This window comes from Sinocyclocheilus grahami, unplaced genomic scaffold (genome assembly GCF_001515645.1).
Source record: "Sinocyclocheilus grahami isolate Dianchi unplaced genomic scaffold, SAMN03320097.WGS_v1.1 scaffold93.1, whole genome shotgun sequence".
Taxonomy (NCBI): Eukaryota; Metazoa; Chordata; class Actinopteri; order Cypriniformes; family Cyprinidae; genus Sinocyclocheilus; species Sinocyclocheilus grahami.
This window is the reverse complement of record NW_015505272.1, coordinates 1,213,304-1,226,216: the sequence shown is the minus strand read 5'-3', so window position 1 is coordinate 1,226,216 and position 12,913 is coordinate 1,213,304. Positions and strand designations below refer to the sequence as shown.

Sequence of the window (12,913 nt, the reverse complement as noted above, 5' to 3'; positions counted from 1 at the left end):
TTCGAGCTGGTGGCGCCGCAAGCTGAGGTGGTGGAGCCGCAGCCCGAGCTGATGGAGACACAATCGGAGGCGATGGAGACACAATCGGAGGCGATGGAGACACAATCGGAGGCGATGGAGACACAATCGGAAGTGATGGAGACACAATCGGAGGTGATGGAGACACAATCCGAGGTGATGGAGCCACAATCCGAGGTGATGGAGCCATAATGTGAGGTGATGGAGCCACAATCCGAGGTGATGGAGCCACAATCCGAGGTGATGGAGCCACAATCCGAGGTGATGGAGCCACAATCTGAGGTGATGGAGCCACAATCTGAGGTGATGGAGCCACAAACTGAACTGATGGAGCCACAATCTGAGGTGATGGAGCCATAATACGAGGTGATGGAGCCATAATCCGAGGTGGTGGAGCCACAGTCCGTGGTGGTGGAGCCATAATCTGAGGTAATGGAGCAACAATCTGAACTGATGGAGCCGCAATCTGAACTGATGGAGCCGCAATCTGAACTGATGGAGCCGCAATCCGAGTTGATGGAGCCGCAATCTGAGGTGGTGGAGCCACAATCTGAGGTGGTGGAGCCACAACCCGAGTTGATGGAGCCATAATCCAAGGTGATGGAGCCATAATCCGAGGTGACACAGCCACAATCTGAGGACATTGAACTACAACCGGAGGTGAAAAAGCAATTGGTCTACTAGAAGCAGAAAGGGGGCTCAATATTGTGTCAGGCAAACTTTTCTGTTGGATGACAGTTGGCAGCTGATTAGTTCTCACAAGAACGCAGCCATTTTCAGTAACACCAGGAGACTTTGCCACTGCAACATTATTTGTTGGCTTCAATACAACTGGTGAACTAGCCAAAGGTGGCACAGTCAAGGGAACTGGAAGAACACTGAAAGCAGCAGGAGATACTCTGGAACCAGTTGATGCAGATGTCTGATATTGCCTTACAATGGATTCATCAGAAGAGAAGTCTGAGGAGTTCTTCGTAGCTTCAACATGTGAACTGTTCTGGTCCACTTTGATAGGTGTCGGGGATAACATCTGAACACTATGTAGCACACTTTTGCTCTGTACTAAGGTAGAAGTAGGTGAAAGAGGTGTCTGGATGCCATTAGAGCTAATGTTCACAGAGGAGGAAGTCTTTAGGGTATCTCTGGAGGCATTTGAGACTGAAGAATGGATAAGGGCAGGACTAACTGAGGAAGCAGCAACATCCAGTGAAGATGATGCTGGGTATAGATTAGTTGAGATGCATGGACTAATACTGTTATTCAGGGGGGAACTATTTGGCACAGTTAGTGTCTGGTTGCTTGGGATATTAGCAGAAAGTGGACCAGTTACTTGTACCAACTTGGTGGGGGTAAAAATCCAGTTTACTGCCTGCATCTGCAATGTAATAGTTGGAAAAACAACATTCTGTTTGCCTTGATTTAGTTTCCGTGACTCTTTTTTACTACCTTTAGCTTTAGCTTCTTCCATTAGGTCTTGGACTTTCTCAGTAGGTTTGCGGATACGTTTTGCAGATCTGATGCTGTTTGAGTCCTCTGTACTTGGTGATTTGGGGGTTGAGGCCATGACAGGTTGTGCAGGTGCTGTCAGCTGTATTAGCGGTAGAGGAATCGGTGATAAAACTTGTAGTGGTGACTTAATTAGTAAAGGCTGCACTGCCCTCTGCTTGTTTGGCTGTGTAATGACAAGAGTTTTGGGTTGAATCAAAGTAGGGGTTGTCATCTGCCTGACTTGCAGTTGGAGAGGGTTAAGAAGAACCGGCTGCAGGAGAGGTGGATGTTGAGGAGGTTCTGCAGGTTTCTTGTGCTCAGCTTTCCGTTTTGCATCCTTAAGAATCACGGACACTTTTTGAGGAGGATCCAAATAACCATAAGAAGAAAACATTGACATTAAGCATGTTACTGCAGAAAGAACTGGAGCTCTTTGGATATGTGCATTATTTACTATTATATTTAAAAACATTTAAATGGATAAATATAAACTGACATACCTGCTCTTGGTTTAGATTGAGCAATTGGCTTCTGAAAAAAGACAAGACAAGAGAGAACAACTGACAATACTGAGGGAACACTAATCTTAGAGATAATTTCTTTAAAAAAAATACTGCATATTCATATGCACATCAGCAACAAAGTATGACAACTAGGCTAACAAACTTTAAGACACTGGATTGATAAATACCTTAATGTTGATCATTTGCTGAATTTCAATGACATTCCTGCAACCCTTGACATCTATTTGAAAAGCCTGTTAAGAAAATACAACCATGTGAAACACTGCTGTTTTTTTTTTTAATAATAATCGTTGACAAAATAATTAGCCTTACTTTGAGGAAAAATGAAAACACTGATGTTTTTGGAAGAGCGATGTCTTCTGCTTTCATTCCAACAACATCACCTGTAAAATGATTATTGATGAATAACTGACGAAAAAAGCCTTGAATTATTTACTCATAATTAGGTCCATGTTGAATCTACACACTAGAGTACTATAAACTAAATTGCACTTATTGCTTAAAGTCAATGTGAATTATAGTTACAACTCATTTTTACTTCCACAGGGTTTCTGCAGGCTTTATTAAGGTCAATTTAAGACTTTTTAAAGACCTAGTAAAGACATTTTAAGGATTAAAGGAAACACAACTGTGTCTCTCTTACACAATATGTAAAGCAATGCTCTCTAAATGTCTATCATTCTTACAATAAGTTCTCTAAATATAAATATCTAGGGAACTCACAATGAGCTGTATTAGCAGAACTTCAAAATACAGCTTCCAACCGATCACCATTATTTTTAATTCATTAAAAAAAATTACTCAAGGCTTGAATAACTATCAACCACTAGAACTAGTATGGAAATAACTTTTTGTCTTGTTTTCCAGTGCAGATGTCTAAAATGTCTATAACAAAAATCTGTCAGTGGGCTCAGATAAATGTAACTTCATTAAAAGGGAAATATTCATATATACTATTGACAGATATTTGTTCTTGTTTTGTAAGCAATTTTGTAAAAATGGTTAAGACTTCTGTTTTAAATTGGCATCTCAAATAAATATATGCTCATTTAAGGATGTTAGATATTTGTACTGGAAAACAAAAACAGGAAGATATTCATTTTGGCAATGCATGCAACATTTAATGCGATGACTCTATGAATGTATGACTTTCTGCTCTGATGTAAGACCCTGTTTTATGGCTATAAATTTTGGAAGGGCAAATTAAGACTTTTTAGGACCCGCAGAAACCACCCTTCCATAATGTGCTACATTTTGAAGTGAAACAGGATATTTAACAGGAAGAAGGGGCGAAACTTTATTTATCAGCAATTAACTGTCTGATATGTGAGGCTGCTCAAATATTGCTTCAGTGCCACAAAAATGTAGGTGTTTTGTCAGAAGTGAAACAAGGGTCTGTACCTTCACAAAATGTGTTTTCATTCACTGGAGCAGGCAGCATCACATTACCAATCCATGGGGTGATGGCTTTAAAGAGGTCATTATTAAGGCTGGTCATGTCCTGAACCGACCTTCTTTTCTTAATATTTTTTGGACTTGTCATTTTCTCCTTTTAGATCATTTTGAAAGGACAAAATCATACAATCAATATAAGGTACGTGTATTATTTATTTAAATTAATATGTTAAATTAATAATATACTTTTTAATAGTATGACATTATGAAAACAATACTGCCTTAGTCTTAAATCTGAATATGGCTATAGTTATAAATCTTGTTAGCTTATTAGAAAGTGGCAACTATTTTCTATTATACTTAAATAGTAATAATGTAATGGCCTTATTTATTATAAGTGTGTATGCGTTTGTGTTAACCATACCTTCTTAACTACAGATGCTCCCTTCCACTGCAGGAAATGTTTAATATCACTCACAGACACCTTGAGCATGACCTTCTCATCGTCAGTCTGCACGCATGAAATTAAATTCACTTTTATACAGAAGCACTGCAGAACATATAAATAAAACTAAATAAAAACTAATCTGACCTAAAAAGAGAAAGGAAGAAGAAAACATCTTACCTGACTCTGCAAGACGGTAGGTTTCAAACCTACATAAGTTCTTTCCACGTTTCCAAAGCGGTTCAGGATGGTATTGCGCACTAAAGCGAGCGTGACTTTTGGACATTTGCTGTTCTTTGATGGAATGCGGCCTGAGCCAGATTCTAGAGTGGATTTCTCTAGCTCCTCCTCATTGGAGGGAGGATGGACCCACACAGTCCTGACGGTTTTTAGAGAATGAACCCCTGTGTTTGCATTTACAGGTATCCATGCCTTCATTTCTGGCTGTACGTAGTCCTTTCGTGGTATTTCCCGAACTTTGACTAAGGGAACATTTGATTCAACATCACTGTCCATATACTTTATATGTTTTTCGTCCTCGCTGGAGGTGAGTATCTCCTCTTTAATAGTTTTCAATGCTTTTTGTCTTTGTCTTTTTCTTTTTCGTGGCACTGTTGTTGGCTTCCTTTGTCTTTTTTTGCCTTTACCCTGACATGCTTTACTCTTACTCTGAAAAACAGAAGCAACAACCAAATGTGTATACTTATGATATTTAATCTTCTTGAAGGATGCAAGATATACTGAAGAATGAACTTACAGCTTGTGTTAGTAATTTCCACTTGTTTAGGCACTGGCAGTCAACCCGGTTTGGGATCTCTGAGGCAATCTTAGTCCACTTGCCTGAAAAACAGATGTGCCCACATGTTTTAATACGAAGGGCCAAAAATCTAACTTGATTGAGGGCCATGGCTCCCCCCAAAAAATGAAACTGAAAATAAAAATGGAAATATTTAAACAAAAATGTAAATAATTTTTTTATTGGATTAAAAAAATATTAATTACAAATGAAGATATGTTTCAATGGCATTTCATTTATTTATTGTCTCGAGGTGTCAAAGCTGCATGTCACTTCACAATATTTTCACTAACCATGAAACTATGAGCCGAGAGCAAAAGTAAAATAAAATTAAAATCTATTAGTTGAAAAATTTGTAATTTTTGCAAAGACACTTTGCATGTATCATTTCAAACAGTTGGAACAGTTCTACACCTTTTGTTAGATTTGCTTGTTAGATGGTAAAAAACAAAACAATAGCAACAATGAAAAATGATTTCAATGTCATGATGAATCATCTCCTATATGAAGTAACATCATGAGCCGGCCTTAATGTAATGGTCATTAGTTATTTAAATACACTACCATTTAAAAGTTCAGGGTTGCTAAGATTGCTTTTTTTCATGTTTTTAAAGTCTCTAATGCTCACCAAGGCTGAACCTATTTGATCAAAAATACAATGGAACAGTAGTTTTATAAAATATTTTTTACGATTTAAAATAAGCTTTTAATACAAATTTAAAATGTATTCCTGTGATGGCAAAACTGAGTTTCAGAAGCTATTACACCAGTTTTCAGCGTCACATGATCCTTCTCAGTTAACAGTATTTGGTTGATAATGGATATTTAAATGGATACCGGATATTGTTTCTGCCTATTTTAAGGCTTATTAAAGCTAATTTATTGAGTGATGGTTAATTGCAAAAATTTAACCTTTTAAGAGGGATATCACTTACCAACACCATATTTTGCAACCTTTTCTTTTAGTAATTCCACCTCCTCTTTGCTCCAAGGACCCTTTTTCACATTCTGCTGAAGACAATCCAAATACCTAAGATGCAAAAATATTCATATACATATCAAGCACCAGTCAATCCAGCCAGATTTCAGGGATGTTATTTTAAAACACTACTTAGAAATGTGTCATACAGTACCTGTCACGACAAGCACCGTCAGTCCTGCCTGGGACTTCCAATCTGATTTTCCCCCATTCTCTGGTGCCATATTTTGCGACAGCATTCCGCAACAACTGATATGAGAACGGTTAGTCAAATTAGCGAACATAGGCATGTGTGACTGCAACAGATTTTAAAACATGACGGAATATGGTATATCGCAAAAACAATGCATTGAATCAGTTTCTCATTTACTGAAAGAGAGTAGAATATCCACAATTAATTATGCTCCATACCTGGTCCTCCTCTTTGGACCAGGGGCCTTTCTTTATAGAGGGATCCAAAACGGACGTCCAGCGATATGCCAGCTGTGATCCATCACGCCCCTCCATGAAGTATGACACTATGGAGATAATAAATAATACAAATATTTAGCCCCTGTGATTTTCCAAAACACAATTGAAGAAAATGAAATCTATAAATTAAACCTGTTATAAAGGACATATTCTTACATTTAAACCAAATAGTTAAAAAACGATTTTTGAAAAGTGCAGATGGATGCAGGAATGCATTGTGTGTGAACAATCCCTAGTTGTTCCCTCGCTGTTTTTTTTTTTTTTATCTATATAAGAATAAAATCTAGATTACATATATCAACTATTTTATTTTGAATTTGGCTTATCCAATCTGATTTCAGAGTCAGAATGATCCGCTTTAGAAACAAATATGCAACATTCAGTACAAACGCTCAAGAAGATCCAATTGTCTCACTCTGTATGTAAGGAATGAAGTTGCCAATTTTCATTTTTTCAACAAGTTTTCTGAGGATCTCATCTTCCTCTTTTGTCCACTCTTTCCTTCTGAAGGTCTTTGAAATGTAGCGCTGGTAAGTCTGGAAGCACATGAAAGCCGTTCTATTTGTCTGGAAAAAAAAGACACACACACACAATATATATATATATGTATATTTATACGTCAAAGGCATTATATGGTGAACGTAGCATTGTTAAACATATTGAAAACCTTATTAAATAGCATGTTAACATTAGCTGCTGTTTTGAATGTGCATGCATTTCTCTACCCTTACCCCAAGAGCCTCTGCGATTTTGTCCCAATGGCAGCAATTGTACTCTTCCACAATTCTTTTCAGTTCATCAATCTCATCCTGTTTCCATACTGACTTGTTAATGGAGGGGTGCAAATAATTCTGCCAGAACCTTTTCAAATCCTCAGCCTGTCGCAAACCTTCAAACTATCAACCAAAAACACGTTCTTTCATTCTTTTGAAATGGAAAACTGATGTTAGAAGACAGAACAAGATTTATTTGGATGTACCTTAATAAAACAACTACATAACTTACGTCAATATTTGATATTTTCTCCCAGTCATGATCGTCATGGCGATTACCCAGCAGCTGATCGTCTCTCAGGGCACTAAGACGATATTACAACGTTTGATAACACTTTTTTTTTTGCACACAACCATTCAAAATTTTGGCGGTCTTTAAGTTTTTTTTTTTATTTTCAAAATAATTCTCTTTTGCTACCAAGGCTTCTTATATAGTATTTGATCAAAATACAGTAAAACAGCAATACTGAGAAATATTAGTATAATTTAAAACAACTGTTCTCTATTTGAATACATTTTACAATCCAATTTATTCCAGTAATGGCGAAGCAAAATTTTCAGCAGCTATTACTCCAGTCTTTAGTGTCACATGACCCTTCAGAAATCATTATAATATGCTGATATGGTCCTTAAGAAACATTTCTTATAATTATGAATGTTGAAAACAGTTGTGATGCTTAATATGCATTTTTTGCATCCTTTGACGAAAGCATTTATTTGAAACAGACATTTTTTTGTAACATTATAACTGCATAGACTGCTTTCAAAAAAAATATCTCTGACCTCAAACCTCTGAACCGTAGTGTAGGTACCATCTTACAGGACATGTTCTCTTAGACGAGGTTCTTAAAATGCCTTTACCTTATTTCTGCAATTTCTTTCTCGATTAAATCGTTTTGTTTTTTCAATTCTTCTTTTCCTTCATCATCAGCTCTAGACATCTTGGCACTCAGATAGTCCAGCCTAAGAAAACACACCATTGGAAGCTCTCAAAATGTAATAAAAACAGCCTTTAATCTACAAAAGCACACATATACTTCAATTTAACAGAAAAAGCAAACTTGCATTTCTAAATGCACTACTTTTTTTTTATCCAAACTGCACAGACAAGGCAACCATAATCATATATTTAGGTTTGGTTTTCCTTTTTTTCAGAACTCACTTGGATAGTTTGGGTTGAAGCATCCGTTTCATGGTGTCTTTGGCGACTGCGTCAGCCAGCAAAATTTTCTGCCAACCGTCCCCTGAAAGAATTAACCAGCATTTAATTTTTTTATTAAAAATTCAGTTAGATACAAGTAATATCAAGCACGCATGCTGCCATAAAACATACATCTTTTTATTTCATCAATGGTTCTGGAATCATTACTCAGTCTCGCTTTAGTTTCTTCATTTGCTGGAGGGCCCTAGAAGCAAACAAAATAATTAATAAAACTTCACAGGAAAGAAATAAAATAAAATAAAAAAGACTTCCAGTATTAGTTTCATAACATACCAGACCAGTGAGTTTGTCTTTGAAGTATGGCTTCATGAAATATCCAAGAAATAGTTTCTGAGGGGGAATTCCTGGTACGGAGGAGCTAGAAGTGCTTGGGCCAGAGATCTGGGCCTCAATCTCTTTCTGTGGAGATACAGTTGGCTTTAAAATGGTTCTACTGTAACTAAACCCATACAATCGAGTGGCATAAAGACTCTGTTTTAATGAACTGCAGCCCTGATGTTTGTTGTTCACCTGCTGCTGTTGATTCTCGTTGAGGAGTTTTTCCAGCTCAGCTAGTTTCTCTTTCAACACCTCCTGATAGACTAAATTCATTTGCAAGCAAGTCTCCACATTTTGAGGAAGATCCAACTCATCATCATCACTGTCTTCATCACTCTAATGAGAGCAGAACAATACTGTATTATAAGCATTTAAAACAATAATGAGAAAATGCAAAAAAATAGTGTCAGCACAAGCATGCATCAAAGAAATAACGTGGAAACTCACAGAATCAGTGTCATGTTCCCTCTCTGTTTTACAAAAAAAAAACACACACACAAATAATTAACACAAATTAATTTACAAACAAATTATTTGTATAGCTGAAACAGCAGACCCAATAGTGAAATGCAATAATCGCTATGAATACTAAGATATTATTTACCATCCAATACATCGACCAGTGCTGCATTAGCACCAAGTGTATTCTCTAACTCTTCAATCTCCCTCTGTATCCGCAAACGCTCTGCTTCCAAGTCATCGCGCTCCTAGAGGCAATTACAAGCAATTAAAAAAAAGGAAAGTAAAACATTACATGAAGAATATTACATTTAATTTCTATGGTGTGTTATAGTAACCATGCGGTTTTCTAAATTCTTACCACTCCTTCAACTTCAGGTCCACTGTAATCAGATTCATCATCTGTCAAGGAAACGTTATTTATGACATTAATATAAGGCACAGAGCACAGGCCAAATACAAGGCCCCTACACTTTTTGGCCAATGCAATTCCAAGACTTTTCCATGACCATTCCAGTTATGTTGGATCACTTCTGATTCATTTAGACAATTTTGTGAATACATTTGATATAAAAGAATGATTCACTTAATTCACTCACTGGTGAATTAGTGCAATTCTCTCACAGTTAGGAGATGGTGACTTACCATCACTGCTGCTGTCAGATGACAGTAGGTCTATGATTCTGCTTTCTGCACCCAGAGTACTCTCAAGAGCCAAAATCTCCCTCTGGATTTTATCCCTCTTCACAAGCAACTCATTCGATTCCATGATAAGACGAGGTGAGACCTGAAAACCCAACTTTTTACAGGTTACTGGGTTACAACATTGTACAGTTAGCCAATATGACCTTACTAATTTGCAGTGGTATAAAGTGCATGAATATTATTCTGGGCATATTTTACAGGTCTAAAGAATTTCTTGTAATTACAAAAAGTCTATTTTATTCTCTCCTGTGAAAACAGCCAATGAAACCACTACAATTAGATAATTTTCCTTTTAAAAAGATGTCTCATCTACATCAAATCACAGAATTTACAGCTAAATTTAAAACGTTAATAAATGTAATCTTAAAAGTGTTTCTTACATAGATTTTGTAAACCAACCTTTTTCTCTTTATTTCAGTTTAAATACATTACTCAATTATTCAATTAAATGTAAAATGGATTTCTATTTATTTATAATTTTTGTGGTTACATAATTTTTTCTTTTGATTCAGTACCTACTTTCTATTTACTTGTAACGTTTCACATCGATTCAAATGTAATGCTGTAGTAAAAACAAACAATAAATATATAAACAAGTATCTAAAAACCTTCTATATGCAATATAAAATGTAAAGCCAAACTCACTTCTAGCTCACGAAGTAGAAAATACAGTACATGAGTGTTTGGCAACAGGAAAGAAACGTATAGCAACCAAATCTCTAGTTTGTCTGTGCCGAGCAGACGTGTACTTGCATTAGCTTTCCTTCAATGCATCATGCTGCTATTGGCTTCAGTACTGCAGCTCTTCTATCACACCAACAACACAAAAACGGCTGCTGGATCCTGCGGCATCACTGCACACATTTCTAAATGTCCCACTCAAATCTTCCTGTGCGGCAGCATGTTTACAAAGAGTGCACTTAGGGACTTTGCAAACTAGATTTACACTGGTTACACAATAAATCAAAGTCGTCGCTTTGAATGGTTGGTTGCAAATATCACAAAGATTTATGTAAATCTTACTTAGACTGTAAAGAATAATTCTCCCCAAGTAAAACTACTCGACGCTCATATAACGTTGTGTACAAACATGAAGCGCGCGTCAATAGTGCGTCATCCTCACTAAAACTTCATAATAAAAGTCCCATCGCCTCTTAGCTAGTCTTCTTCTTCTTCTTGTGTGATTTGCGGCAGATTAGACGCTTCAAATGCGTATTGCTGCCCTCCTCAGTTCATCTGAAGAACTCCATCTCATAGATTAAAGGGGTCATATGATGCTTTTTTTAAAGATCATTATTTTGTGTATTTGGTGTAACAGAATATGTTGACATGCTTTAATGTTCAAAAAACACATTATTTTTCAAATACTGTACATTATTGTGGGTCCTCTAGGCCCCGCCTCTCTCAAACGCTTCGTTTTCTACAAAGTCCCTCCTTCCGACACATCACTGCATCTCAGGTACTGGTGGAATTTCACAGCTCTCTTTTGAGTACTAATTAATAATGGGTATTGTCCTAATTCAGCTCTGCACGAGTTGTTTGGGGTTGCTCTGTTAACTTTTAAGATGCTTTTACAAATTTGGGTATGCATAATTTCAATTTCTTCTTTTTCCCATTTGGAGAAATCTTGGGTTTTTAGGGGTCCCCATATCTCACTGCCATAAAGAGCGATTGGTTCGATGATTGCTTTTAGGATTTTTAGCCAGGTTTGAATTGGAATTTCAAATTGAATTGTATTTTTGATCATGTAGAAGACTCTCAGTGCCTTTGCTTTCAGTTCATTCACAGCCAGATTGAAGTTCCCTGTTGAGCTGATTTTTAGTCCTAGATAGCTGTATTCATGGGTGTGTTGGAGGACCTGGTTACCTGCTCTGAAAGTGTGTTTATTTTCCTTACACCTGGGTCTCTTTTGAAAAATCATTATTTTTGTTTTTGCTAGATTGATTTTAAGAGCCCATGTTTGACTGAATGTCTCTATGATGTCGAGGAGCTGTTGTAGTCCCTCTTTTGTTTTTGACAGAATGACTAAATCATCTGCAGAGGAGACATTTGATTTCTGATTCAGTTAGGGTCGGGCCGGGGGCAGTCGAACAGTCGAATTCTTTGGCTAATTCATTTATATAAATGTTAAACAGAGTGGGGCTCAATGGGCAACCTTGTCTAACTCCTCGACTCCTCGTGAAAAATTCTGTTCGATTATTCCCTATTTTTACAGCACATGTATTGTTTTTATACATGGTGCTGATTAAATCAAAAGTTTTCCCTCCAATCCCATTTTCCAGTAGTTTTAGAAAGAGTCCTTCATGCCAGATTGAATCAAAAGCTTTTTCAAAGTCAATAAAGCAAGCAAAGATTTTGGTTTTGTTTTGGTGTACATGTTTATCAATGATAGTGTGGAGGGTATAAATGTGGTCAGATGTTCTGTGTTTGGGCAGGAATCCAATTTGACTTTTTTCCAAGATTTTGTGGGTTTTGAGAAAGTTTTGTAATCTTGTGTTTATAATCTAACATAATATTTTCCCCAGGTTGCTATTGACACATATGCCTCTGTAATTGCTTGGATCAAATTTGTCTCCTTGTTTAAAGATGGGTGTAATTAGACCTTTATTCCAGGTGTCTGGAAAATATCCTACACTCAAAACAATGTTGAATAATTTGGTTATTGCAGTTTTGAATTGATCATTTGTGTGTTTGATCATTTCATTTAATATCCCGTCGATGCCGCATTCTTTGTTGGGTTTTAGTGCATGTAGTCTGTCTGTTAGCTCATTTACTGTGACTGGGAAATCCAGGGGATTCTGATTGTCTTTAATTTTTTCTTTCAGGATTTCTAATTTGGTTTTTATTTCATTTCGAGCAGGATTTGTTTCAGTTGTTTTGTACAGATTTTCAAAGTGTGTCCTCCATATGCTCTCATTTTGAATGGCAATTCTTCCTTTTGTGGTCTATAGAGAGTGTTCCAATTGCTCCAAAAGTTATTGGTATTTATTGATTCCTCCATTGTTTGAAATAATTGTTCTGTATGCTCTTCCTTTTTTGCTTTTAGAGTTTGTTTGTACACTTTAAGAGCTTCATGATATTGAAGACGGAGTTCTTGGTTGTCAGGATCTCTGTGTTTTTTATTTGAAAGATTTCGTACTGTCGTTCTAATTCTTTTACATTCAACGTCAAACCACTTTTCATTGGTGTTTTTTGGTTTTCTTTTTGAAGATTTTTTCAAATTGCACATGGATGCTGATTGGTGAAATATATCTGTAATGTCCTTTAGTGCCAGATTTATGCCTACTTTATTTTGTGGATATGTGTTAATTATAAATTTG

General features: G+C 36.6%; 1 protein-coding gene across 1 annotated transcript in view; it reads right to left on the bottom strand.

Moving 5' to 3' along the window:
* The window catches only part of LOC107587540 (snRNA-activating protein complex subunit 4-like), a 12,336-nt gene extending 1,617 nt beyond the window's left edge, over positions 1 to 10,719 (bottom strand). Inside the window, exons 1-24 of the mRNA XM_016275355.1 lie at positions 10,239 to 10,719; positions 9,534 to 9,675; positions 9,250 to 9,290; positions 9,034 to 9,136; positions 8,877 to 8,899; positions 8,622 to 8,765; positions 8,385 to 8,510; positions 8,223 to 8,295; positions 8,052 to 8,133; positions 7,751 to 7,852; positions 7,122 to 7,194; positions 6,848 to 7,012; positions 6,532 to 6,682; positions 6,057 to 6,163; positions 5,800 to 5,894; positions 5,602 to 5,696; positions 4,628 to 4,710; positions 4,051 to 4,539; positions 3,850 to 3,936; positions 3,432 to 3,579; positions 2,343 to 2,413; positions 2,198 to 2,263; positions 2,007 to 2,037; positions 8 to 1,860 (exon numbers count right to left, since the gene is read on the bottom strand). Coding sequence (XP_016130841.1) covers positions 8 to 1,860; positions 2,007 to 2,037; positions 2,198 to 2,263; positions 2,343 to 2,413; positions 3,432 to 3,579; positions 3,850 to 3,936; positions 4,051 to 4,539; positions 4,628 to 4,710; positions 5,602 to 5,696; positions 5,800 to 5,894; positions 6,057 to 6,163; positions 6,532 to 6,682; positions 6,848 to 7,012; positions 7,122 to 7,194; positions 7,751 to 7,852; positions 8,052 to 8,133; positions 8,223 to 8,295; positions 8,385 to 8,510; positions 8,622 to 8,765; positions 8,877 to 8,899; positions 9,034 to 9,136; positions 9,250 to 9,290; positions 9,534 to 9,657 — 4,332 coding nt within the window. The 5' untranslated portion in view covers positions 9,658 to 9,675; positions 10,239 to 10,719. The remainder of the gene's footprint in view (positions 1 to 7; positions 1,861 to 2,006; positions 2,038 to 2,197; positions 2,264 to 2,342; positions 2,414 to 3,431; positions 3,580 to 3,849; positions 3,937 to 4,050; positions 4,540 to 4,627; positions 4,711 to 5,601; positions 5,697 to 5,799; positions 5,895 to 6,056; positions 6,164 to 6,531; positions 6,683 to 6,847; positions 7,013 to 7,121; positions 7,195 to 7,750; positions 7,853 to 8,051; positions 8,134 to 8,222; positions 8,296 to 8,384; positions 8,511 to 8,621; positions 8,766 to 8,876; positions 8,900 to 9,033; positions 9,137 to 9,249; positions 9,291 to 9,533; positions 9,676 to 10,238) is intronic.
* Between the last annotated feature and the right edge of the window lie 2,194 nt (positions 10,720 to 12,913).